This window comes from Heterocephalus glaber, unplaced genomic scaffold (genome assembly GCF_053883595.1).
Source record: "Heterocephalus glaber isolate CG9 unplaced genomic scaffold, H.glaber_assembly_v1.0 deba00001689, whole genome shotgun sequence".
NCBI classification, from domain to species: domain Eukaryota; kingdom Metazoa; phylum Chordata; class Mammalia; order Rodentia; family Bathyergidae; genus Heterocephalus; species Heterocephalus glaber.
The window spans coordinates 6,883,466-6,911,398 of NW_028258414.1; the positions used below are offsets into that span (position 1 = coordinate 6,883,466).

The 27,933-nt window shown below is 41.9% G+C and overlaps 2 protein-coding genes across 3 annotated transcripts in view; one reads left to right on the forward strand and one right to left on the reverse strand.

Annotated features, from left to right (window-relative positions):
* Positions 1–2,848: 2,848 nt before the first annotated feature.
* Positions 2,849–20,911, reverse strand: Ciao2a (cytosolic iron-sulfur assembly component 2A). Its single transcript, XM_004855669.4, has 5 exons — positions 20,577–20,911; positions 15,926–16,090; positions 9,787–9,836; positions 4,751–4,796; positions 2,849–3,313 (listed from the first exon to the last, which is right to left on the reverse strand). Exons 1-5 carry the CDS (start codon positions 20,698–20,700, stop codon positions 3,216–3,218), a joined length of 483 nt encoding a protein of 160 aa, XP_004855726.1. The 5' UTR covers positions 20,701–20,911; the 3' UTR covers positions 2,849–3,215.
* Positions 20,912–20,933: 22 nt separating this feature from the next.
* Positions 20,934–27,933, forward strand: part of Snx1 (sorting nexin 1) — a 41,976-nt gene continuing 34,976 nt past the window's right edge. Inside the window, exon 1 of one of the 2 annotated variants that reach the window (XM_004855667.4) lies at positions 20,934–21,102. In XM_004855667.4, coding sequence (XP_004855724.1) covers positions 21,088–21,102 — 15 coding nt within the window. In that variant the 5' untranslated portion in view covers positions 20,934–21,087. Of the gene's footprint in view, positions 21,103–22,733; positions 23,018–27,933 lie in introns of those variants that run through there. The other variant, XM_004855666.4, reaches the window with a different exon arrangement.

Genomic DNA, 27,933 nt, shown 5'->3' on the forward strand with positions numbered 1-27,933 from the left:
GAAGGGAGTCACCTAATGAAAACAAGCCTGGTCTGTTCAGAGTCCTCTGGGCCTCTTCGGGCAGTGTCCTCTTTCAGACATGGGCTGGGGCCCCTGTGGCTCAGTCTTGTGACCTCTGACAAGTTAGTCAGAGATTTCCTTAGGGTCAGCTCCTACACAGCTGGACGGGCAAAGGTCAGGAGGTTAAAAGTCTGGGTTTCATGGCTTGCTGAGGTGGACAGCACTTCTAGCTTTTATGACCTGTCTCAGGGAAGAGAAATTCTGGTGTCAAACCTACTTTAGAAAACAAAAAGGAGTGGGAGACAGGAGTACAGGAGAGACTGCGTTTGAGGCCTTCAGTCTCTTTAGTTCAAGGTACTGAGCATGCTAAAGTGCCATACTTCCGAGTATTGTTTTCTAAGTCCCAACACAGTCAAGGGACCCTGGTCCATGAGCTCGAGAGTCCCCTCAGACAATGCTTCTCGAATCTTCTAGAAGCAGTAGCTGTCACGTGGCACGCATGTGGACATGCAGCATTAGGTAGGGGATATGGAGGAGGGGTACACCCTTATTTCTGGCCTTGGCTCTGGGCCACAGACTGCCATGAAGAAATTAAATGTTCGTCTTAAGAGCCTTTTCCTGGTAGATTTGTAATTCAGAAACACGGAATTACAGTAATAATTACAAATTACGAACACAGGCTGGGGATGGTGGTTCCTGCCTGTAGTCCCAGCTACTCAGGAGGCTGAGGCAGAAGGATTACTCCAGTCCAGCAGTTTGAGGACAGCATGGGCTACACAATGAGATCCCATTTCAAAATACTTACAATCAAATTCATATCTTAATCAAAATTAGGAAAATTTCAAAAAAGCATAAAAATATAAAACACAAATATTTCATTACTTCTGTATGCTAAAGAACAGATTTTTTTAAAGAGCTGAAGAAAAAAAGGAGACACAGAACTTCTACAGCAAAATTGCGACATTGCGCATCCTAAGTATGTGCTCTACCACCGAGTGACACCTCCAGCCCCTTCCTGTCTCTTTATGATACAATCTCATTTCATTAAAGTACCTGGTCACCTCTAGCCACCCAAACCACACGTGGCATTAAATCTTTTGCCACCCTGAGCTTGCTTCAAGCTTAACCTCCAGTGGAGAAGAGGGATGGCTGCCCGCTCCTGGGGTCCCCCTTTTCTAGTTATCCCCCAACTGCCTTGGAAGCTCGCAGCAGGGGCAGTGCCTAAGAGAGGGAGTCTCACTTCACTGCTTGGCTCCCTGCTCTCCAGGCCTGCCTGGTGACTGGAGCTGCTGCTCTGCTGTGCAGTGACACTTTCACAGGTGGCAGATGCATCCCTATTCTGGCTGTCACGGTCCTCTCTTCTGGGTCAGTCTGGGGACCAGGCAGTACATGTTTAGATGCTTCCTGCTGAGGTCTCCGTGCCCTGCTGATGGCCTCTGACCAATCTCAAACATGACGCCATGGCAGGACCCGTGAGAAACCTTCAGGCACGGCTCTGCCTTCAAAATAGTGACTGTGGCCTTCCCAGGCCCTGTAGGTTTCTAAGGCAGGAATCTCTTCTTGGCCTTCGGCCCACTCGCACTTTCTTTCTCAGGTGTGAGTCAGACCTGAGTTTTCTCAGTCTCCCACCTGCAAGACACCACATTTCCAAACTCTCCAAGCACTCCTCTTGTAATTCCCCTCCACAGATAGTGATAGGTGTCACTTCCCCTCGCTTCTGCAAAAATGGGGTTGGCACTCAGCACAGCTGTATCTTTTGCAGTAACTTAGTGCTTCATAACAAGTCATCCCCAAAACTTAGTGGTAGAAACCATGAGTAGTTATTATCTCTCATAGCTTCCTGTGTCAGGAACTTGGGAGGAGGTCACCAGGAATTTCTGGCTCAGGGTCTCACCCAAAATCCAGTCAGTCGAACTAAAGGAGGCTGGGGGGTCCCTGTGAACATGCTTGACTCCCATGGTTTGCAAGATGGTGCTGGCTGATGGCGGGAGCGTCAGGTTTTCTCCAGAGGGAATTCGCCAGCGGGCCACTTGAGTGTGTCATGACATGGCACCAGGTTCTGGCAGAATTAGCAATCCAAGAGACCAAGCAGCAATACCTATCATGATCTAGGCTCAGAAATCACACACTCTCTTTCCTAATTGGGTGCAACTGCCAGCTCTGACTCAGTATGGAAGCAAACTATCCAAAGGCACAAATACGAAGAAGTGAAGACCACTGGGAGCTATGCTGAAGGCTGTCTAACATACTATTACACTTCAAACGATCATTAACCTCTAAAGCAACCTGAACAAAATATAAAGAAACACAAATTAAGAATGGCTTAATCAAACTTTTTGGGGGACCTTTTTTTCAGTATTGTGGATTAAACCTGAGGCCTTTGCACTGAGCTCCATCCCCAGCCTTTTTATTTTGAGATAGGGTCTTGCTAAGTTGTGCAGGCAGGGCTTGAACTTGTGATCCACCTGCCTCAGCCTCCAATGCTGGGATTACAGCGAGCACCACCACACCTGGCTCTAAACTGCTCAGGCTGGGCTTGAACTTGCAATCTTCCTGCTTTAGCCTCCTGAGTAGTTGAGATTACAGGTGTGTGCTATCTTGCCCAGCTGGGACACTTACTGATCTGCAACTGTATAAATCATCAGACACTCTCTACATTTGTTCTTCACCATAAATGAGTCCAAGATTCCCTTTGAAGGAAAACAAGGTCTGATCTTAAAGTTTCCTTTTGATTTTTAGATCTAATTCTACATAATAATTAGCAAAAACAAAGCCTTGGAAATTTCTTTCAGGAGTTGACATTTACACTAGAAATTACAATTCAACAAAAATATTCTAAGGTGAGTCATTGTAAGAATCATCTGTTTTATTTATTTTAGAGTAATGATTTAAATTGAATACATTGGAGCACAGCAGCTATTTGACATGAAAAGTGGTTGTATCAGAATGGGCATCAGAAAAATAGTAACTAATCTTACTTATAATAACTAGAAAATATTTTTCTGTCTGATCACTTAAGTGTTACAAATCCTGAGAATGTTATTCACTGAACAAATTAGGTAAGCCTTATAATTAAAACTTGCTTGGAAATAATCCTTTAGAAAATGCTCTGAGGTACAAATCATCTATGTATTAAAGATGAGTCTTTTACACTTTACAAAGAGTTTAAACAAATCCATAAAACAATTAACAGTCAGTGGCTCCTATGACACCTACTAGTCAGGCTCAAGGACACACTGTTCCACAATTTCCCGAAGGTTGGGGTTCTCCATTGCAGCTGCCACTCGCTCTTTGTCATTTATCTGCTTGTTGACTGCAAAACACGTAAGTTAGCGGAACAGTGTCAATATACAGGAGCAACAGTCTTTTATTAGACTGCTAACACAAAGAATTTAACTGCTTGAGAACTTAGTGCTGTTTCTGGCTAATTTTAGTATTCGCAATGCAATTTCAAAGGTCTAGAAGGCAGACTTACAAGAGAAAAGTAAAAAGATTTCCCATAATCCTCTAGTACTCTATCATAACTATTTCTTTCTTTCCTGGATTGTCAATATAAATATTTCTATACAACTAAATTCCGAGACAATACATTTTTTTAAACTGTTGTATTTCCTCTTTAATTCTATTTTTAAAAAATCATATGGTTATTTAATATGGCAAAAATTTAAGTGTTCTAAATTAATTATGAAAACTACGGTATAATGAACAACTTTAAATATATAGCATTCTGGGAACACTTTTTCAATTGTATGGAATGAAGTGTTACCTGATTCCAGACTCAAAAATAAAGCAAATTAAGATCTTCTTAAGTAATCCCAGCACTCAGAAGGCTGAGGCAGGAGGATTGCCGTGAGTTTGAGGCCAGCCTAGGCTACACAGTGAGACCTTATCTCCAAAAAAAAAACTAATCTTTTTAAAAAAGAAAAAGCTTTCTTTCATAAAAAACTCTTAAGAATAGTATTGGATTAAATAGTATGATTCATATCACTGAACTATTTTCCAAATTATTTACCAATTTCCTAAGAGCAATAGATGAACTATAAATTTACCATCAAAAGCCAGTATTATTAATAAAAACAAATACACATACCAGACCAGAAGTGAGAAACAGCTCCGTATTACTGTGATTTACATTTCCTTGATTAATAGTAATAGAACATTTTCCATGTTTACTCATTAGGTCTTGTCTGAATTTTCCATTCATATTTCTTCCTATTAATCTACTGGGTCATTTTTATCATTTCACATAGATCTTCATATAATAAAGCTACTGGCCATTATATTGCCTATAATTTGCTAACAGCAATATATATACATTTTTTTTGGTACCGGGGATCTAAATCAGGACCTTGCACTTGCAAGGCAGGCCAGCACCACGGAGCTAAATCCCCGGCCTCTAACACCAATCTTAATGGAAGACTTTTTTGTTTTTGTTGTTGTTGTTGTTTTCGGTACAAGGGACTGAACTCAGGACCTTGTGCTTTCGAAGCAGGCATGGTGCCACTGAGCTAAATTCCCAGCCCCATCTGTAGCTTTTTTGTGTGCGTACCAGGGATCAAACTTGGGACCTTGCGCTTGCAAGGCAAGTGGTGGAACCACTGAGCTAAATCCCCAGCCCTGTAGCTATTTTTTTTTCTGGTACCGGGGATCAAACTCCGGTCCTTGTGCTTGCAAGGCAGGCAGTGGAACCACTGAGCTAAATCCCCGGCCCCCCGTAGCTATTTTTAATAATGTTTCCAGGTTCACTTACTGTCTTCTTCTGTCGAGTGGGTTCCTTCGGAAATGTAGATTTCCAGCTGGAAGAAAAAACAGTAGAAGCAAAACTTGAGAGCACTGTAAGATGAAGGAGTGAGGTAGAATGTTCAGTGGACTCAAGAATCTAGGGATGACAGCCCAAATCTTGTTTCTGACACCAAAGATTTAGGGACAAATTCCCCACATTCTTCTCTAAAACATGGACTGAAATTTGTAGTATTCTGAGCCAGGCATGGTGGCACATGCCTGTAATATCAGCACTTGGGAGTCTGAGGCAGGAGGATCCCTGCGAGTTCAAGGCCAGCCTGAACTATATAGCAAGACCCTGACCCCGCCCCGCAAAAAAAACTGGGCTGGGGATTTAGCTCAGTGGTCCCACCGCTTGTCTTGCAAGAGCAAGGTCCCAAATTCGATCCCCAGTACCAAAAAGAAAAAAAAAAAATTGTAGTATTCTGGTCAACTTGGGAAGGCCTGCAGGGGCATTTTCATGAATATTTTTATGATATACATAAATACAATTTTATACCAACGAGATGTATGAGTACATGCTATTCTATTTGAGAAGATCCCTCCCCTGTACTCTATTTCTTCCCAAATCATCCCTCTGCACCACCCCAGGAAAACCATTAGCAATCTTGGGTAGTTCCTTGTAAATTTTTCTCTAGACCCATTCATGTAATCTTAACACAAATTTTACACCCACTCACAAACATCTCAAGGTTGGAAGTTTCTTTTCATTACTTGTTTTATAACAGTGGAATAACAATATGCAGAGTTTCAATATCCTCCTTTTCTCATCCTCTATTATTTTGTTACATTCATTCTCAAGTATAATATTGGTTACGCTGTCCCTTTGGGCCCTGCTATATCCCTACAAATTAGCTAACCGCTAAGACTCAGAGCCTTTGAGACAACTTATTCTGCGGCTAAGAAGCATGCTATATGAGAGAGACAGGACTACTCTCCAGAGAAAACTGGAGCACACAAACTAATTCTTATTTACTTATTCACTACTGAGAAAAGTGTATTTCATGAGTGAAAAAAATCATAGCCAATTAGAGCTTAAAGGGGTCTTAGAGATCACTAGTCCAATTGCTTTTAAAAGACAGACCACCATACAAATTCCTCTAGTGGCAGAAATTCTTACTCTAGACCACAAAACCACAGGTACAGAATCTCTACACACTCATTTTGGTTAAAAATTATGCATGGATCATTACTTTAAAGAATGACAAGGAAAGGGGAAGAGGCAAGTATTTACTCTGCTATTCCTATATGAATTACACCACAAAGTAGCCAAACAGTTGGCAGAGGAAGCTGTCACCAATAAAGGGACAAAATAAAATTATAGGCCCTTTGATGTGATGCAATGAGAACACATTTATTCAATATTCTTGTCAAAAGTGGATAAGCAATCTAATCAGGAAACATCAGAGAACTGAACCTGACAGAGTGTACAAAATAGCTGGCCTACACTCTGCAAAAATATCAAGATCATGAAAGATGGAGGCCGAGGAACTAGTCCAGATTAAAGATGCCTAAAGAGATGACAACTAATGCTAATGTGTGGTGGGGAGGGAACAGGCAGGAAGGGCTCTCCATGCAGGGTCCTACTGGAAAACAGGGGATGCTGGGATATGTATTGTAGATTAGATGACAGTATTGTATCAGTGTTAAATTCCCTAGTTGTGAAAACTGTACTGTGATAATGTAACAGAATGTCCTTGCTTTTAAGAAATATATCCTGCAGTATGTAGAAGTAAGGAGACATTATGTCTGTACTCAAATAGTTCAAAAAAAAATACACACACACACAAGTAAGAGGACATTAGTGGTAAAACAAATGTGGCAAATGTTAACTATTAATAAACCTGGGTAAAGGAGTTTTCCTACTATATTTCACCTTTTCTATAAATCTGAAATCATTTCAAAATTAAAATTTTAGTATTTTAATTAAAACAGGTAAAATGCGAAATAAATTACAATTTACCAAGTAAATAAGCCACTGGTATCAGGATTCATTAATTTACTCAATTTAGCCAGGCATGGTGATATACACCTGTAATCCCAGCACTCAGGAGGCTGAGGCAAGAGGATTGCTGTGAGTTCAAGAACAGCCTGTATTACATAATGAGTTCAAAGTTAGCCTGGAATTTCTATACAGAGAGACCCTGTCTCAAAAACCAAAACAAAACAAAAATTTACTCAGTTTAACACACATTTGTTGAGCTCCTACTATGCATAATATCACAGTGGGGAACACAGAGGTGGATCATATATAAACTCTGACAATCCCGGAGAGAGAATGAAAAGTGAACTTAGACAGCAAAAACATGTGAGAAAATGATACTCTCTACATTAGAGGACAAAGAAAGAGCAAGGGAGCCAGGCATGATGGCGCACATTTGTAATCCTAGTACTCGGCCAGCTGAGGCCCGGGGAATCCCAAGTTCCAGCCCTATGTAGGCATTTTAGAGACTTGGCGAGATCCTGTCTCATAATAAATCAAAAGTCAGGGCTGGAGTAAAGGCCCTGGGTTCAATCCCCAGTACTGGGAGAAAAGAAAAGTACCAGGGGACTTCAAGGAGAAAAATCACTGTTGTTATAGAAACTGAGATTGACACCAAGAAGATAGCATTTCACTGGACCTTACAACATGGATCGGGTTTGGGAATATGAGGAGGGGGCAACTCCACGTGGCTGAGGAACTGAGCAGAGGCTTGCTAGTGAATGGCAAAGGGCAGAAGACAAACCTGCTCAAGAATTATGAGAAATAGGTCTGGGGATTTGGCTCCATGGTGCTGCACCTGCCTTGCAAGTGCAAGGTCCTGAGTTTGATCCCCGGTACCAAAAAAAAAAGAATTATGAGAGATAGGAAGAGATAAGACCAAGGCATTCAAGAGCTATAACCAATCACCTGTGAATACATTCTCGCTTAATAGTTGGCTAAAAACATTTTCCTTAGGCATTCTACCAAAAGTGCATGTTAGAAAGAAAATAAATTGGACTTCATCAAAATTAAAGACTTATGTGGCCAGGCGTGGTGGTGCATACTTGTAATCCCAGGACTTGGGAGGCTGAGGCAGGAGGATCACTGCATGTCCAAGGGCAGCCTGAGCTACCCAGTGAGTTCAAGGCCAGCCTGAAACATGTAGCAAGACCATGTCTCAAAAAACCAATAAAGTACATACATACATACTTAAGTAGTACAAAAGATATAATCAAGAGGGCCAGGGATTTAGCTCAGCGGTTTTGCCGCTTGCTACGCAAGTGCAAGGACCTGAGTTCGATCCCCGGTACCAAAAAAAAAAAAGATATAATCAAGGAAATGGAGAGAGGGCCAGGGATTAGCTCAGTGGTGCCAATCAGTGGTGCCACCGCTGGCCTCACAAGCACAAGGTCCTGAGTTCAATCCCTGGTACCACCCCCCCCCAAAAAAAAGAAAGTGGAGAGACTGTGAATGAAAATGAATCCAACTGGTTCATGTGAAGATGTTGAGCCATTTTTATCACGTGTTCCTATGTCATGGCAGAAAATTTTGAAGATTAAAAAATAAAATAATGAAAAAAAAATAAGAAAATGGAGAGCAAACATGCCTCTAGTCCCAGTACTTTGGGAGGATGAGGCAAGAGAATCACAAGCTGGAGCCCAGACCGGGCAACTTAGAAAGATCCTGTTTCAAAACAAGAAAAGATATTAAGGTCCCGAGTTCGATCCCTGGTACCCCCCCCAAAAAAAACACAAGAAAGAATAAACAAATAAAAGGCCTGGGGATTGAGCTCAGTGTGAAAGCATTTAGTTCAGTGCCCGGTACCACATAGACACACACACACACACACACACAATGTAAAAAGGCAACCTGCAGAATGGGAAAAAAATACTTGCCAATCATATATTTGATAAGGAACTTACAGTATGGAGAACCATTAGAGACTGGGGGTAGCTTAGTGGCAGAGCATGTGCTTAGCATGTGTGAGGCTCTGCATTCAATCCTTAGTGCCAAAAAAAAAAAAAAAAGAACTCGGATAGGTCAGCAATAAAAAGATAACCTGCCAGGCAAGGTCCTGAGTTGAATTACTGGTACTGGGGCGGCGGGGGGGGGGGGGGGGGGGGGGGAGACAACCTAATTTAAAAACAAGCAAAGGGTCTGAACAAGCAGTTCTTGAAATAAGATACAGAAACAACCAGAGAAAACATGAAAAGGTGCTTGACATCATTAGCCACCAGGGAAACGCAAATCAAACCCACAAGGAGGTATCACTTCATACCCACTAGAACAGCTACCACCAGACTGGATGACAGCGGATTGGGTGAGGATGTTGGGCAATCAGAACCCTCACACACTGCTGGAGGGGATACAAAATGGTGTGGCTACTGTAGAAGACAGTCCCACAGCACCTCGAAAGGTTATGCACTGAGTTAGCATACGAGTCAGCAATTCCACTCCTGGGTAGAAGAGAAATGAACATATCTCAGCACAAAAATCTTACACACAAATGCTCAGAGCAGCATTACTCACACCAGATAAAGAGTAAAAATAAGTAAGTAAATAAATAAAAACAACTCAGGTGTGTAACAACTATGAAGAGGTCAATAAAATGTGGAGTATCCATACACTGAAGTATTATAAGGCAATAAAAAGGAATGAAACACTGATACACACAACATGGATTATGCTAAGTCAAAGAAGCCAGACACAAAAGCCCACATACTGTATAAATTTCCTGTAAATGAAATGTCTAGAATAGGCAAATCTATAGAGAGAGAAAGCAGGAGGTGGAAGGGTCAGAGGAAAAGGGCAGTGACTGCTAACAGGCAGAAGGTTTCTTTGGGAGGTGATAAAAATATTCTAAATTATAGGGATGGCTGCACCATGGTGAATACACTAAAAACCACCGACTTGTATAGTTTATATGGGTAAAGTGTATGATATGTAAATTATGTCTCAACAGAGCTATTATAAAAGACAACAGGGCTGTTGAATGTGGCCCATTTTCCTTGGGTTGAAGACAACAACAAAACATCTCTTACCTTGTGTTTAAATGGCAAACACCGCTGAAGTTTTACTCTTAAGCATAGCCCTGTGGATGAGAGAGAAAAAAACTCATTATAATGACCTCTTCATTCTTACTGGTTCTTGAAATGGCACAGAGCTGGGTATACATGTTCCTGTGGAATGTGGTCGCTGAAGATAACTCTGCTCAATCTGGTGCGAGTCTGCTTTAAGCCTGGCCCCATGCTAGGAAGTTTAATACACAGTTTCACATATTCTTCATGATTATCCAGTGGGCTAGGTATTTGTAACCCCATCCTACAAATTATGCATCCAAGGTCACAGCCTAAATTGCCTAAGGACACTGAGCTAGAAAAGTGGCAGAGTCAGGGGCTGGAACCCAGGATCTCTTTTCTACTACATCTGCTGGCCTTCAAGCAAGGGTCAGTTCATTCATTAAGCTTTATAGAATGCCCACAATAGGCCAGGACACGCAAATAGCTAAAACCAAGAAAGAGACATTTAAAAAGCCACGTGAGACTTCTCGAAGCTGAAATCTTTATTTCTGCAAGGTACATATGGAGATGCTTCCCTAAGAGAAGCTCCACTCAAGTTTGGTTTATCACTCCATGCTAAGCCCCAGGTCAGTCATTTCTTCTTCCGCTTGAAATTTGTAGCAAAAGTTACAACTGGACATGGAACATATTCTTTGGTGCCACTCCTCCACTAATTCCTGCATCAAATTAAGGAATGCATTTTTGGTTTTTGTTTTGTTTTGTTTTTTGGTACTGGGGATTGAACTCGGGTCCTTGCACTTACCATGCAGGCGGCGGAACCACTGAGCTAAATCCCTGGCCCCTTGTTTTGTTTTTTGAGGCAGGGTCTCCCTTTGTAGTTCAGGCTGACCCTGAACTCACCATATAGCCCAGGCTGGCCTCGAACTCACAGCGATCCTCCTGCCTCAGCTTCCCACAAGTGCTGGGATTGTAGGTATGCACCACCACACTGGGCTCATGAATTTTTAACTAAATACACAGTCCTAGATAACAGAAAACAAACTGCTCTTATTATAGAGAATCCTTCAGTAATAAACTGTGAAAAATACACAGAATGGACCCCTACTCCCATCTTCTATTTAGAGCAGTTTATTTCTTTTCCCAACTAAGGTGTAAGAATCATTTAAGCTATTAAAACAATTTCTAACTAGGCTTTGCGGCACACATCTGTAATCCTAGGACTCAGGAAGCAGGAGGATTGCCCTTTTAGTCTAGTCTGAGCTGTGTAGGGAGTTCAAAGCCAGCTGGAACTACATAGCAAGACTGTCTCTGGCTGGGGATTTAGCTCAGTGGTGCCACCTGCCTTGCAAGTACAAAGTTCTGAGTTCAATCCCTGGTACCAAAAAAAGAAAAAGAAAAGACTGCCTCAAAAAAACAAAAACAAAAACCTATAATCTTATTATTTTGGTTTGATTGAAAGTAAACATCAACAATACAGCCCCTAAGACAAAAAGTATAATCCTAACACAAAAAGCGTAATTGTTAGGGCCGGGGATTTAGCTCAGTGGGTACCACGCCTGCCTCACAAGCACAAGATCCTGAGTTCGATCCCAGGTACCAAAAAAAAAAAAAGTATAATTCTTAGACAAACTATCTTCTGGGGAGGTATGAAATTAATTTGGTTTTGGTTTTCTAAATACCACTAAATTTTCTAACAGAATCTTTTGAAAAATCCCAGAACAGGGAAAAGGATTAGATATGAGGAGACTGGGCCTATCTTAGAGTCTCAAATACAGTTCGAGGTGCTTTGGGTGTAGCTCAGGGGTAGAGCACTTGCCTAGCTATGCCCAAGGCCCTGGGTTCAATCCCCAATGCAGCAAAACAAAAACCAAACCAACCCAAAATAGTTCTATAATAAATATCTGAAGCTCTAATAGAAATATATCATTTCCTTGATAGGAGTGCCTGAGGACCTGCCTTAAAGCACATCTGGGAGGGTTCCTCATCCTCTTGCCTATTTACTTTGTTACCCACACATGCTCTGATCACTATTTAACCCGGGGTAAATAACTGCTTTTCAATTCACAAAGCACTTTCTTGAGCACTGTTATCCTCCAGAGTGGTGCTATCAATAACTGACAGAGACACTTGGCCAATGAGGCTCCTTGACACATTTGCTGTGAGGCTGAGGAAGTTCTCCAAGTTCTCCAAGCCTCAGTTTCCTGATCCGTAAAGGGGGAGCTCGACAGTATCCCCACACAGAAGGCTGCCACAGGGAATAAACCGCTAAGCACTGTGCTTAAAACACACCTGGCAGACAGGTACACAACAAATGTCAGCTGTTATCATTTTGTCATTTTCATTTCACAGCTAGGAAACCAAGATAAGTGATTTGTTAGCATCACACACCTAACAAGCAGCAGAAGTGGAAGCCGAACCTACAGTTTTCAGCTTGGAACCCCATCCCCTTCCTGCCAGGCGACACCCTTCCCTGGACTATGCCTGTCCTGCCTTACCCACTTAGCCCTTTTGAGTCTTCTTTATTTTTGGAATTATTCACCAGGGTAACTGGATAGGTGACTCCTCTGAGCGATCAGGGCAGAGCTCTGACTCAGGTGCCTTTTCTATATGACTTCTTTTTAACAAGAAATGCCCCCACGCCAGCACTCTGGGAAGCTGAGGCAGGAGGACTGTAAGTTGGAGTCCAGGCTGGACAACTCAACGACTTAGGGAGACCTTGTCCCAAAATAAAAAATTAAAAAGGGCTGGAGATGTAGCTGAGTGTGAAGGCCTTGAGTTTAGTACCTAACACCAGAAAAAGAAAGAAATGTCCCTCAACACAGCAGCCAGAAAGATGGCTCTGTTCATCCAGTTTTCCAACTGTGTTGATGAATGATTATATGATACAGTACTACACTGCTCTCTAAAGAGCCAAGGGTCTTAATTGAAATGCATATCAAAATAGCCCAGAGAAGGGATAAAACTTTGTTCACGAAGTGTAAGATCCGCAATATCAGTCATAACTTAATCTTAGCATCCTCACACAGCTATTTTTATTTCTTACATTCTCTCAACCTTTGTCCACATGAACACTTTGTTGTAACTAACATCATGATGCAAAATGAATTTATCATCCAAGCATTTTCCTGCATTTCTCTTATACTTATTTTCAATAGTAATATGAAACCACATTACACTAGTATCATTTCCCTACTAATAGATTCTATAGTTTCTTCCAAGTTTCATATGATAAATTTTCAAAAAACATTTTATACATATGTAATATTTTCCTCTGTGGAATTATTTTCTTAATTCAAAGAATTCTTGATAAGAATTTCCCAAAATTATTATTTGAAAATATTTATACCATCTGACCAAAAATTTCACTCATAGGAATTTATCCTGAGGCAATGAAAGTTATACAAAAATATTTATGCATAAAGTTGTTCATCACTGTATTACTTATAACTGTGAAAGCCTAGAAGCAGATCAAATGGTTGCCCAAATCATGATTTATCAATATGATTAGCATGTCACCTATATAACTAATGATTAAAGAATAATATTGAATGAGAAGTAAAAAACATTTTGGGAGCCAGGGTTATATAGCTCAGGGGTAGAACACTTGCCTAGCAAGTACAAGGCCCTGCGTTTGACACCTACACCAAAAAATAAATAAATAAAATCATATATTTTGTGCTTTCCATTACTCAACCCCTACAGCTCTGTAGACACATTTATTATCCCTATTTTACAGACAAGGAAACTGAGGCTCAGGAAGACTGAGTAACTAGCCCAAGGCTACAACACAGCAGAGCTGACAGAACTTCCATTCTAGCCCAGAGCACACGTTCTTTATGACAGTTAATTTTTGTTTTCTTCTTCATACTTTTGTTGTGGAGTTTCAAAATAATTTGAAATAAATGTGTTACTTTTACAATTTAAATAAATGATATTTTTTAAAAAATAATTTTCTATAGGCTCTTGTACTCCCTACTTAAGGACTCATAATATTTTAAGCACCCCCTCTACATAAAGATGCAAATAGTTCCCAGCACTCAAGAGGCTGAGGCAGGAGGATCGCCACAAATTCAAGGCCAGCCTGAGCTACACAGTGAGTTCAAGGTCAGCTTTGACCTAATATCGAGACCCTGTCTCAGGGGAAAAAAAAAAGATGCAAGTCATACTTTCAATATCTTTTGGTTCAGAAATTGTTCAATGACACAAAATAACGACGTACCCAATAATACTATTTCTAGCCCTGAAATTTTAACAATCATAATAACACCCAAGGTGTCACAGTACCTCCACTCCCTCAAGATGAGGACTGTGTGCTAGAAACCCCTAACAGCTGGAGTCCCAGGTGAGCTAGTAAGGAGACAGTCACCACTAGTAGGAACAATAAACAAATACTAACTTTTTGATCCTTTGTATAAACTTGTTTTTCCATAATGTATTCCCATGGTTTGAAAATTTTAAAACATAAAAAGATACACAGTAAAGTCTCCCTCCTACACTGTCCCCCATCTGCCTGGTCCCACCACCACTATTATCCAATAATACCCATCACAGCTGTTCATTTCTTATGTATGCTTTATGTATAAACACTCAAACACAAGTATGTATTTTTTGGGTTTTTTACACAAATGGTAATAATATACTTGTATTTCTTAAGTATGTAATAGAGATCATTCTTTATCAGTACATGGCAGGCAGGTTTCTTTTTTTTTTTCGGTAGTACTGAGAATTGAACCTAATGCCTTTACACTGAACTAAATTCCCAGCCCTTTAAAAATAATTTTTTAAATTTTAAGACAGTCTAAATTGCTCAAGTGAGACTCAAACCTGTGATCCTCCTGCCTCAGCCTCCCAGAGTGCTGGGATTACAGGCATATTACCATGTATGGCCTCTCTGTTCGTTTTATAGCTGCATAGTATTCCACTGTTTATATTCATCATTGATTAATCAATCCCTTACTAATAAATATTTGGTTTAAAATAAGTTCCCTTTATATATATATATATATATATATATATATATATATATATATTTTTTTTTTTTTTTTGTACCGGGGATCGAACTCAGAACCTTGAGCCTGTGAGGCAGGCAGCAGAACCAGTGAGCTAAAACCTTGGCCCTTCTTTTTTTTTTTTTTTTTTAAAACATGGTCTCAGTATGTAGTTCAGGCAGGCCTCAAACTCACTATGTAGCCCTGGCTGGCCTCAAACTTGCAATTCTTCTGCCTCAGCTTCCCAAGTACTAAGATTACAGGTGTGCACCACCATGCCCCACTCCTTTCTATTCTTTGTAACAAAGCAGATAATCAAAGTACTATTAATTGATCCAAAATATTGGGAAAGCAGTCTTATAAGTAGAAAATGCCTCAAGAATACCCTCCGGGGCTGGGGATTTAACTCAGTGGCACTGTGACTGCCTCACAAGTGCAAGGACCTGAGCTTGATCCCTGGTACCAAAAAAGAAGAAATACCCTTCTGGGGGGCTGGGTCTATACAGCTCAGTGGTAGAGTACTTGCCCAACATGCACAAGGCCCTGGGTTCCATTTCCAGCACTACCAAAAGACCCCTCCCACCAGGACTTCTGCACACACAACACAGAAGATGGTGACGGCAGCAGTGCTGGTCTGACAGCACCCATGCATCCTCACAAGTAGGAGAGGAGCCAGCCTCTGCCTGGCCCCTCTCCTCTCACTGTGGCTGTCCATGCCTAAAGAAGCACCAGCATGTAACTAAAAGGGAAACAGACTGACTTAGGTCTCAGTCTAAGCCTCATCTTTTTTTTTTTTTTTTTAAATTGAGACAGTGTCTTGCTATGTAGTTCAGGCTGGCCTTAAACTTGCAGCAATCCTCCTGCCTCAGCCTCCCAAGTGCTGGGATTACAGGTGTGAGTCACCATGTCGGGGTAAAGCCTCATCATTTCCTGGCTATAGGATTCCCAGCAAGTCATTTAAATTCTCTAGTAGTTTTAGATTCCTCTTCTGTAAGATGAAGATAATAGTATTTTAACTCTCACAGGGTAATTGTGAGGGTTACAGAAGTTGAAGACATGAAAATACTGGTCATCATAAAGGGTGATACATGGTACAAATTGTTGTTTTGGTTCATATCACCTGAATAGTTTAGTATTTACACACACACACACACACACACACTCTCCCTTACCAATAAGAGTCGCCAAAGAGCAATGAGGTACTGTTGGCGTGAACCTGATAATAACCAGATAGTCCTCTTCATCTATCTCCTGAACCTCCACACAGCTCTCCGTTACCACTTCCAGTTCTTCTAAAGTATTGGGCTTCTCTGGGTCCCGGATAGTTCGAATCAAATCTAGAGAATGTCAAAGAGAAGATATTACATTATAACATGGATATTCTAAATAAGGATGGTCCTGCTAGTCATAATCTAAGCACTGACTTCTTTTTAAGTAAATATTACAGCAACTTCCAGGATTCTGACAGAAATTTCCACTACTGGTTTCTTTTGGAGCGGAGGTGTTAATGGGGATAGAACCGCAGGGGGCACTGGGCTACATGCCCACCCCTTTTTATTTTTTAATTTTGTGACAGGGTCTTGCTATGTAGCCCAGGCTGGCCTTAAAACTTAAGATTGTCCTGCCTCTGCCTCCCTAGTAGCTGGGATTACAAGCATGCAGCAAGATGCCTAGTTCTGTTTTTTCTTCTTTGTTTTGTTCTGCTTTCGTTTTTTTCAGTAGAGTCTCACTATGTAGTTCAGGCTGTCTTTGAATTCACTAGTAGCCCAGGCTGGCCTGGAACTTTGGCAATCCTCCTGCCTCAGCCTTCTGAGTGCTGGGATTACAGGCGTGCACCACCACGCCAGGCCCAAGACAACTGGTTTCTTGAATCATCATTAGCTCATATCCAATTTCTTAGATCCAGTGTCACAGAGCAAATACAGTAAGAATGGGAAAAGTATCATGGGAGCTCAAGAGGAATTTCTGCCTTTGAAGAGTGTGGTATTGGGCTTTATATAAATGTAATTTGAATCAAACCTTCAAAAATGGTAATATTTCAGGCCTGGGATTTAGCTCAGTGATTCCGCTGCCTGCCTCGCAAGAGCAAGGTCCTGAGTTTGAGCCCCAGTACCAAAAACAAAACAAAACAAAAATGGTAACATTTCAACATTTGACATTTAGAGTGAAGGAAAGCAAAGAACAAGAAGTTTAATTTGCCTGGAACCCAGCATAAGTGAGGAAGAGAGTAGTATAAGGGTTGAGCCAGACCATCAAGATCTTTCACAGCTGGTTACAGGCAATACAGAGTTCTCAAAAGACGAGAAGAAGAGATTAGGAGAATGACTCAAATTCTAAGCCCCAGGGTCTAGGACAGTGATGGCGAACCTTTTAGAGCTTTCAAAGATACAAAGAGCTCGCTGCAGCACATGTGTCCTAGGTTCGTTCACCAGCACTGGTCTAGAACACTAGTAGGATAAAAAGAACAGAACAAGGAAGATATCTAGGTGGGGATTGGGGGAAACCAGTTCAATTTCATACACAGGGATTTTGAGGTGCTCAGGGGGAACTCGAGGGAACTTTCCAGCATATACTGAACCATGGCCTTGGGTTTCAGAGAGCACTAAGGAGAGTGAGGTTGTTGAATACATCGAATTCATACAGAATAAGAACTTTGGCTGGAATTACCTGTAAAGGTTTTAAATGAAAAACTGATGTTTTTCACAGAGATTCTGATTAGGGTTTGGGGTACGACCTGGGCATTGAGTCTTATCTGAAAAGCATGTCGACTATCAGAAAAAAAGTGACTTCCCATGAGATGGTTACTGGTAACAAATAGTATTAAATGTTATTAATAAGTAAAACTGTCTATTAGGTATACAGAATTGTGTACTAATTTCACAATTCTCTGTAAACGTCAAACTATTCTAGATAATAAATTGTACTTAAACTTGAAAAAAAATTCCTCAGGTTATTCTTTTTCATTTTTCTTTTGGTGCTGGGGGTCAAACACAGAGCTCTGTGCACACTAGGCAAGGGGTCTACCACTGAGACTCCCTCACCACCTCGGGTTCTATGCAGCCCAGTCTGAGACTCACTGATCTAAAGGCAAAGAAACCTGAGGATGGATACTTATTTTTTGTTGTTTTGGTACCAGGGATCCAACTCAGGACCCTGAGCTTGCCAGGTAGGCATAATATTTGGGAAGTGTGTAGTTTAATGAGCCGAATGAGCAACAAAAGGAGAACCAGAGAAAGGAAGAGAGGCAGTTAACATCAAATGCTGCAGAAAAATTCAGGCTGACAAGAGCTAAACAGGTCTCTGTCACCCAGGAAGTCACCTACAAAGAAAACAGAAGGCTCAGGGCCAAAGGCAGCTTCCCAAAGGGGAAGCGAGTGGGAATCGAAAATGGAGTGGGAACTGAAAATGTATTTGTAGGGCCTTGGAAAAGAGGGGCAGTGAAAGGACAAAAGTTTTATAAGGAAGCTAGAACAATGACATGAGTAAGGATATAGGTAACCTGAGTATGTTTTATAGCCCTAGGAGAAGGATCAAACAGAGAAAGACTGAAAATACAAGGGAAGACTGGTAAAATTAAGCAGAAAGGAATGGGCTTAAGAAAGTGGAAGCCTGGATTAGTCATAGAAAGGACAAGATTTCCTTCTTACTCTGATGCTACAGAAAAAAGATGAGAAAAATGATAAAAAGAAATAGAGATAGAAAGGAGAAGCAGAATTTTAGGTAGGATGGGCTTGATGTTCCCAAGCCTGAGGTTCTTTTCTATTATTTATAGCTCCCCTGTAATCAGAAATGCAGCTGGGAAAAACAAATCAATCAAACTCTACCTTCTCTGTAGCTATCTCCTGGGCTTATCACTTGATTAGAAACAGAATTTGAAAATACAAGTAGGAAAGTGGATAAAGATTCTTTCATGGAGCTGTTGCCATGGGATTTAGGGAAACAGTTTTTTTGAAAAGCAAATTTTCTGCACCTCATCCTAGGTTTTCTCCCTATATGGTTCATTTATAAAAGCTGTATTATGTTCTTTATATGCCACTAAAGCCTGAAATTAAACCTCACCCCTTATTAAACTACTCTAGCTGGCTAGTGATTTGAGAAGTTTGGATTTATTTCTTTAAAAAGAAATCAATGTTGTTCACCTCACACTACTCCCCTGACTAAATTCTTCCTATGGCTCTGCCCTGATATTAAGATTCTTCATTTATATTTAAGAGCTTCAGTTTCCAATTCTGACACCTAAAGCAATAGTCATACCTCCACCTGGAACCAATAAACCCTATCCTGTAGCTTCACCTATCTGTCATTCCCAGTGTTATTTTCTCAAGGCCGTACTTTTAGTTTCCTCAGTTTAATTTGCCCCCTGACTCTCTACACATCCAGGGCTCAGTATTTCACAAGGCCCAACTCAAGTGACTCCTCTTTAGTCTTTCCAGACCCCCAGTCAGAGATTAGTAAGTTTGAGGAGTGGGATCATCTCTCTTGTAAAGCCTATCCTCAGATGCTGTAGATAAGTCTGGAAGGTCAGGAATGTGTCCACCCACTTTATGGAAATCAGTCTGCTGGAATTGTCATCTGGCTGGGGTTAAGTGAGCCTTGCCTCTATCAAGAGGCAAACTAGGTCAGCTTTAAAGGTCTTTCATATTCCTGGCCTTCTTCTGCTGGCCTATAATTCTTATCCAAATTACATTTATATTCTTATGATTAGATCTTTGGTTTTTTTATTTTTGGTACCGGGGATCAAACTCAGGTGCTTGAGCTTGCGCAGCAGGCTGCGAAACCACTGAGCTAAATCCCCGGCGCGTGATTAGATCTCTTAATGTTACATCCAGTCTTTTGAAGTTTTCAAAAATAACAGGAAGAGGACCGGGAATTTAGCTCAGAGGCACCGTGCCTGCCTCTAAAGGGCAAGGTCCTTAGTTCAATCCCCGGTACCAAAAAAAAAAAAGCAACAAACAAACAAATAGGAAGAAAGAGAGAGAAAGACAATCATATAACACTTGTGAATGAGGTGGTTTAGGGCACTACATTTGGAATCAGAAGACGTGGGCTTTGGTTTTTGCTCCGTTCCTGACAGTGTGACCTCTGGGTAATTGTTTAACCATTCTAAACCTTTGTTTCTGTATCTGTACAATGAAAAAAATGTAGTCCCAAGAGGTAGAGAATGGGGATTTAGCTTAGCGGTTCTGCCTCCTGCCTCGCAAGCAGAAGGACCCGAGTTCAATCCCTGGTACCAAAAAAAAAAAAAAGAGGTAGAGAATATTTAATATGTACAGAGAATGTGCGTGTGCGTGTGTGTGTGTGTGTGTGTGTGTGTGTGTGTGTGTGTACGTATGTAGACCCATGTAACACAGCTTGGCTGTGTTAAGTAACTGCAAATTTAAATTTGAGGCCTGGCCAGGAAAATCCTGTCTCATCCACTCCTCTGGGGGACCTCTGCGTATTGACTCTGGCATAAAAGAGTGGCTGTGACCTTGGGGCAGTCCCCACCCCGGCCACCACACAGCAGTACGAAGGTGGTTCAAGTGGCGCCATCAGGCCGGCTTTGCTCCCTTACTGACCACCCTAGGCTTCTGCTTTGCCCGCAGTCGGAATGGCCACTGGGCATGGGGGGAGCTCGGGGAATGAAGCGTTTAAGATTTCCAGGCTTAGTGTGCCCCAGGTTAGGGAGAGCCCCAGTGCTGTAAGGATTCAAATTTCCGTGAGGCTTAGGGTCCCGAAGAAAACGCTTCCCACGCTCCCGGCTAGATTCGGCAAAACCCCTTTCCCCACCTCCCACCGCCTCTACATACAGAGCTAAATGCAGCACTGGATAAAATTAATTACCATAAACCTCTAGCGCTTTCTCTTCCATGATCCGGGGCTGCTGGGCAGCTCCCGGCTCAGAGAGGCCCGAGAGCCACAGGACTCTGCTCAGCGTCCAGGAGAGCAGCCCGAACACCCGCTCCATCCTCACGCTCCGCCATCCCTGGCGATTGTCCCACCCGAGCCACCGTCTCTCAGCAGCGGGCCTCAGGTTTTATCAACTTTCCGGCCTTCAAACCGGCCAAGACTAGAAAAGAGGTTCAAGGAAACAGAATGGGCGGGACACCACGGAGTAGCGCGGAGGATTTAACGACGAAAACACCCAGGACTACAACCCCCAGCATGGTTTGCTCGATTTCGGCGCGACAAGGAAGAGATCCTCACTACTTTTGAGGCGCATTGAATGCTGGGGTGTGTTGACGTTTTCTTCGTAAAACAGTGAACTGTCTTCTGGGATTTGTAGTCCCCTGTGTGGGAGGTGTGAAAGTAACGGTCATTGAGTGCCTCGGTCAACGTCCGAGATAAGACAAAGATGAATCCTGAAGAGGTAGGGAGAAGGAGATCGTGTTGTCTAGTACTACAGAAGGTTTATAGCACGGAGACTCTTTACAGCCGTTTCTCTGAGGAAACTGCTCACCCCCCCCCCCAAATCTCCTTACTTCCTGATTAGGCCGGAAGTGGGTTTCCGTTTGTGGGAAAGTAGCCAGTTTTGGAAGGCCGGTAAACAGAGTTAAACCAGGCAAAAGTGAGGGGAGGGGAGGGTTTCTTGGTTTTCTCAGCGCCTAGGGACTCAGTCCTGCACAACTCCCTGTTATGGGGAATAGTCCTACCAATCGCCTTCAAAAACAGCTTACAAGTAGAGAACTTTCCCTGGGTCAGGATGTCCAATTGACATAATGGAGATTGCCATCCTAAAAAACGGTAAGCTAAGCCTTTTGGTGTTCGTGGCTGTGAAGAACGCCAGTTATGAGACTGATGATTCTGTTTTACCCATCCACCCCTCCAAATAAATCTCAGATATTTACCAGACAATTTGCCATAAGCGCCTGGCGACCTGTTAGCACCAAAGTTACAAAAATAGTGCTTGCTTCGGCAGCACATATACTAAAATTGGAAAGTTACAAAAATAGGGGACCCTGCTACTGGCTACTGCCCTCGAGCAGATCCCAGACCTGAGGGAACTAGCATCTGATGCTGAAGATGGGCAGTTGGAAACAAACGCCCATTCCAATGTTGGTGACAAGTTTTATTTCTGTAAAAGAGAAAGTCTACGTTTCGTGGCTCTTACCTGTAATTCCAGCTATTTGGGAGGTCGGGGCTGGAGAACTGCAAGTTTGAGACCAGCATGGGCTACTTATCGAGACCCTGTCTCAAGATAGACAAAAAGGTTGGGAATGTAGCTCAGTAGCAGAGTGCTCCTAGATCCCCAGTATCAACCAGTACCCCCCCAAAGTTAGGATTATACAGTATTGCAGAATTATCCCAAGATAGACAATACATCGTTTAGGTCCATGCTCATAATTTAACAATTTTCCTGCCATTTATTCTACTCCATTTACTCCACAGCAATTAAAAGGATAATCCTAACATCTTTCCAACCAAATTTAATACACTGAGGTCTCATCCCCTCTGAGGCCTCCCGATTTCTTCAAGCAGAATCGATAACCTCTTTCACTGTTCCACAGCACGCTAATAGCACTAACATGCTGAGGTGATTTATATGACTGCCTCCTTCATTAAATTGTAACACGTCGTGGGCCATGAGCTTCTTCATTTCAGATCCACAGCAAGGTGCCAGGCTCACAGCAAATGCTCGGTATATATCGAATGAATTAACTGAATGTGGTCGAAAGAATAAGTGGCAAAACTTTCCTGCAGCCTGTCCAGAGACTTCAATCAAAAATATTTATCGAATCTCTGTGGGGCCACCGTGCTTGGCATGAATATGTGTTATGTGTAGGTTTTCAAACATTTTTAGTTACAGGCTTCTTTATTCAAAGACAATTTTAGAAGCCGGTTAGATAATAGAGCACAAAGGAACGCAGCAGCCTCTAGATCCTCCTCCGCCCCCGGGTCAGCCTCGGCTATCTCTCGGCATTGCGGTTCAGGGCTCGGATTTGCTAGGTTGCGGCCGGGGCCCTGCCCCGCCACCCGGGCCCCGCCCTTCTCTCCCCACCCCGTCCCTGCCCACGGGTCTCGCGGGGTCCGTCGTGGCCCTCGAGTTCCTCGCAGCGCTGGAACGCTTTGCTCGCGGCGCTCTCTCTCTATAAAGTTGTTGTTGCGGCTTCCGCCGCGGGTGGAGGAAGATGGCGTCGGGAGGTGGTGGCTGTAGCGCTGCGGAGAGACTCCCTCCGCCTTTTCCCGGCCTGGATCCAGAGTCCGCGGGGGCTGGGGGCTCAGAACCCGAGGCTGGGGACAGCGACGCTGAAGGGGAGGACATTTTCACCGGCGCCGCGGCGGCCGTGAGTTCACACCCTCGGGACCGCAGGCGGGGAGCGCCTCCGAAAGGAAGGGAGGCTAAGCGAATGTCAGGGGACTGGGGTGAGAGGGGCTGACGAGACCCGACCCCGGGGTCGGCAGTCAGGGCTCGGGACCCGGGGTGAGCGCCTATCGGAAGGGCCTGGCTCCGTGCCCCGGGAGCGAAGAGAGAGGAACGAGGGGTGTGGTAGCCTCGCCGCTGTCCTCAGCAGCCTAGAGCTTCCAGGGCTGTCCTTTGGGCCTGCCGTGTGGTCACCCCTCGGATGCACGAGGCTGTTTTGCAGATTGTGGCTTGGCCAGGCTGACTTAATAGGTCAGGATAAGGGGATAGGGTGCAGACCTTCTTTCCCTCGCCTGCTGCTCTTAGAATGAAGAACGTTACCAGGATACTGACCTGCCCACAGATCCTCTGTCTGCCCAACACTTAGCTTCTCGTTACTTAAGACCCATTCTGGATCTTTGTTTATAAAAGTTAGGCGACTCCTCTGATCCTAGGAGAATAGGCCAAAAGCTTTAGAGAAGGCCTTGCCAGATATATCACTAACAAGACCAGAAACCTTTGTTCCTGTTAAAGGGATGTTTTAAAATGCACAGTATCTCATTGGGAGCGCAGTTGTAAATGGTGATTCTCACAGTAAATATCCAGGGTTCTAATAGAAATAATCTTTATATGTGAAATGTGGAACTCAGTAATCACTTATGGAACCAGTGGAGGTGTTTGGGGCTGTTTATGAGAATACTGACGCATCCGGCTTGGTACAGTTAGTTCCAGATTGTAAACTTCAGTGCTGGGTCTGTGAATTTTATCTCCCTAGCTTAGATAATGGTTGCTTTCAGAGTAAGGATCTAAGTTAAACAGCCTTAAATTCTTTATGTAGCATATGTCAGAAAATGTTTGAGGCTGGCCTCATTTATGTCAGAAAAAAGATTGAAGTTTTTGGAGATATCTGCTGTGAAAGTCAGTTAGCATTTGCCTCTACTATATTCAGGAATTAAGTCCATAATCCCAGCTCGTAAAGTTGCTTATGCTGCTACAACAGCAATTGTCTAATGAAGTCTGTTATGCTTGGGGGAAAAAAACGCTTGCTGCTACTTTAGATTAGTCATTACGCCATTTTAAACAAATCTTTGTATAGTTAATCTCCCACAAGTCATGGAGAAAAGCTACTCTTGGTAACTGTTGATAGCTATTCAAACAGTATCTGAAAATCAAAATTCTGGCCCTGAAAGTGATTGGTTACCTAGACAAATGTTGATTTATTTTCCAAAAAGGGGACCCGAAAGAGAAGTTATTTTCTAGGAAGTATTTTTCTCTTAAGGAAGTTCAGGAGGCTGTGATTTGATTAATGCACTAGTTTAAGCCTACTTTGTAGCTAATGGGGAGGAGGGTCAGAATGACCTTGTTTTACCACAGAAAGTATGAAGTATGACTATTTGTACTTAGATTTGATCCAGGAAAACTGATTTGCCCAGGAAACTCAAATATTACCTGTACACTATTTTTCATACTATCAGCCCTTGATACTAATCTTTAGGAAGCCAAGATCAGATTCCTCAGCCCTAAACTGTTTTCTTAAACTGCCATTAAATACAAATTACATTTGAATAAATGCTTTGCTTGTGAGTCAGAGATGATAGGGGATTGCAGCACTTTTGTATTTTACAGAACAATATTGAAGAGTAAAGTAAGAGAGTGGGCTTTGAAGTCTGATTTAAATCTAGGCTCTACTATTTGTTAGTTTAATTTTAGGGAATGTCCTCTACAGTTTCCTCACCTATGAAGTACACAATAATAATAGTGCATTTGGAGCCCTCTATCTTGGCTTTGGGATCTGTGGGTTCAGCCAACCACGGACAGAAAATATTTGGAGAGAAATAACATCTGTACTAAACATATACTGTAGGCTTACTTTCTTGTTATTCCTCCAAATGATAGAATATTTTTTCTTTTATTGGTACATTTTAGATATGCATGATCACATTCAATATAAGGAATTTGTACCTGTACATGATATATCTTGCTCTATTTTTTTCCCATTTCCTTCCCTTCCCTTCAACCTCTCTTCCCCTCATTTACAAAAGCTTTGTTTCCTTTGTCCCTTCTTTGCTTTTTTCCTTCCCCCCTCCCCCTTCCCTTGTTCTCCTTCTCGTTTGAACATTTTCTTCCCATTTCTCAGTATCTATTTGGAATCTGTACAATATCTATTTGTATCTATTTGATACAGCATTTGTTTAAACCCTACTTACATGGTATTAGGTATTATAAGTAATCACTTCAGAAAAAAAGTAAATAATCTAGAGGTGATTTAAGTATGAGGATGTGTGTGGGTTATACGCAATGCTATTTACTACATAGGAAGGACTTGATCATCCTCCAAGGGAGTGGGCTGGGTGGGGAACTGGGAGGGACTACTTATTTACCTCTGTTATTATTATGGGATTCATTTAGAATATCTGTGAAGCACTTAAAGGTTTTCTTCCACATTATGAACAGTTAAAGAGTACTTAACTGCTTTGAGTGCTTCAGGTGTATTTGTTGTTGAGCATTTTGGGTTTTTGGATTTGGGGAGGGGTTTTGCTTATTTTTTGTTTTGGTAGGGGGGGGGGGGATAGGACTCAGGACCTTGCAAGGCAGGCACTGCACCACTAAGCTAAATCCCTGGCTCTGTTTTGTTTTTGAGAAAGACCTTGCAGTCACTGTGTAGCCCAGACTGGCCAGCACCTTGCTGAGGTCCTCTTGCCTCAGCCTCCCAAGTGCTGGAATACAGGCCTGCCCCCCACATCCCCCTTATTGATGAACGTTTTGTAAACTGGAATTATTTTAGGATTTAAAAAATCCATAAATCATTCCCAGCCCAGAGGAAAGGGCTTTTGGGCTGCCTTCTGTCCTGCCGCTCCAGGCCGAGAGGAAGGGGCTTTTGGGCCACCATCCCTACGGCCACTCCCGGCCCCTGTCCCACCTCTCCCAGCTCAGAGGAAGTGAGCCACGAGAGCGCCAACAGCACCCCCCTCCGCCCCCCCAGTCGAAATGAGAAAACACGTAAATAAGTCTCAAAACCAGGCTTCCAGATCACCTACAGCAACCCCAAAGGGAAATGAGATGGAACACTCTGATACTCAACCACCTAGACCCACTGAACTGGCAACAAAAGGGGATCTGGAAAAAATGAAATCAGAAATAATTTCTCAGATAACAGGAGAAATTGTGCTCCTAGTGCAAGACATGATTAATAAATCTAGAGAGGAGCTCAGGAACGTGATGGAATCCCAACATAGAAAACAAATGGAATCCATAAAACAGATGCAAATAGATTTCCAGAAGATGAAAAACTCCATTGAAAGTCTACATAGCAGAATGAGCCAATGTGAGGACGGAATTTCAGATATAGAAGATAAGATTGCAATTAATGACCAGGAAAAGAAAAATTGCTTCAGAATTATAAGGGAACATGAGAAATCAATCCAGCAGCTGCTAGACGATTCAAAGAATAACCTAAGACTGATTGGAGTCAATGAAGAAACAGGAGAGAATGCAGATGACATAAAAGAACTCTTCACAGAAGTAATGGCAGAAAACTTCCCAAGCAGGGGAAAAGAACTTGACATACAGATAAGTGAGGCATATAGGACTCCAAATAGTCTTAATCAAAAAATCTACACAAAAAAATCCATAAAAATCTAATAATGGATTGGAAAAATTAACCCTAAAGGATTTTATCAGAGTCAAAACCCAACTAGTAACAAGATTGATTTGATTAGCTAAAAGCCATCTGTGTAGACATTAAATGACTTCAGCAGCTTCCTATTGATTTAAATAAATCTTAATGCTATTATATTTGGAGGCAAAGACACAGACATTGAAGAATTGTATCTGAAGCTTGTAAAATTTTAAAGTGATTTATGGTATGTGTGTAATTTCCAGAACATTGATATAACAGCTGCTGCTGTTAATCATCCCATCTGCTCTCTTTTACTGCTCAAGGCTTTGTTAATACAGTAATAAAAATGTGATTTGATTTATAGTAGAAGGAGCAGCCGAAGATAATTCATCACAGAATCTATACTCCAGTTATTTGAGTAAGAGACACTATAGACAATTATGAAAACAAATTTAAGTCATTGCTTTAGAACTGGAGACCAGCTTGTGAAGTTCTGGTTTGTTTTTTTTGTATAGGGGATTGAACTCAGGACCTTGCACTTGCAAGGCAGGTGACGGCACCACTGAGCTAAATCCCCTGAAGTTCTGATTCTTAAGAAAAACGAAGACCTTTTACCTTCTTTCTGCCTCTTTGTGGGCCTATAAATTTAAAAATTCTAAATTCTGTATTAGCTGAATCTCTGATGTGGAATTGAATCCAGATATGTGACTTTTCAGTTAAAACTTTTTTTAAAACTTAATTCTAGAATAGGATTAATTTTCTCTGAATAAAATAAGAGACTGACTTCTTTAGTCTTATTTGCAGACTTCTCAAGTGATTAGAGTTGAAGCAAACTCTTCTCTTTGCCTTCCCAGGAGTTCTTACATGCCTGGCTCCCTTTAGCAGCCTACCAGGACCACAGTTAGATTTGTCTCTAAATAAAAGCAAAGAACTGTAACTTTTCTCATGCTGAGAGGAAGAAAACATAAATAATATCTTCAGTTCAGATTCTGGTCAAATCTAGTATCTTCTTTTGGTGATATGTCAGGCCAATTAGAATTTTTCCCCCATTACTCTTATTTCTGAATGGAAACCCTAGTGATTAGAGAAATGTCTGGAAAAAATGAAATAGGATAAAGATTGAATGGCAAGGGATTTGAAAAGTCATATGTTGAATAATTTCTCTTTGATTCATCAAGAATTATTTACATCAAATATAAGACTCTTTAGAGTCACATCACACACACACAAAAAAGAATTAT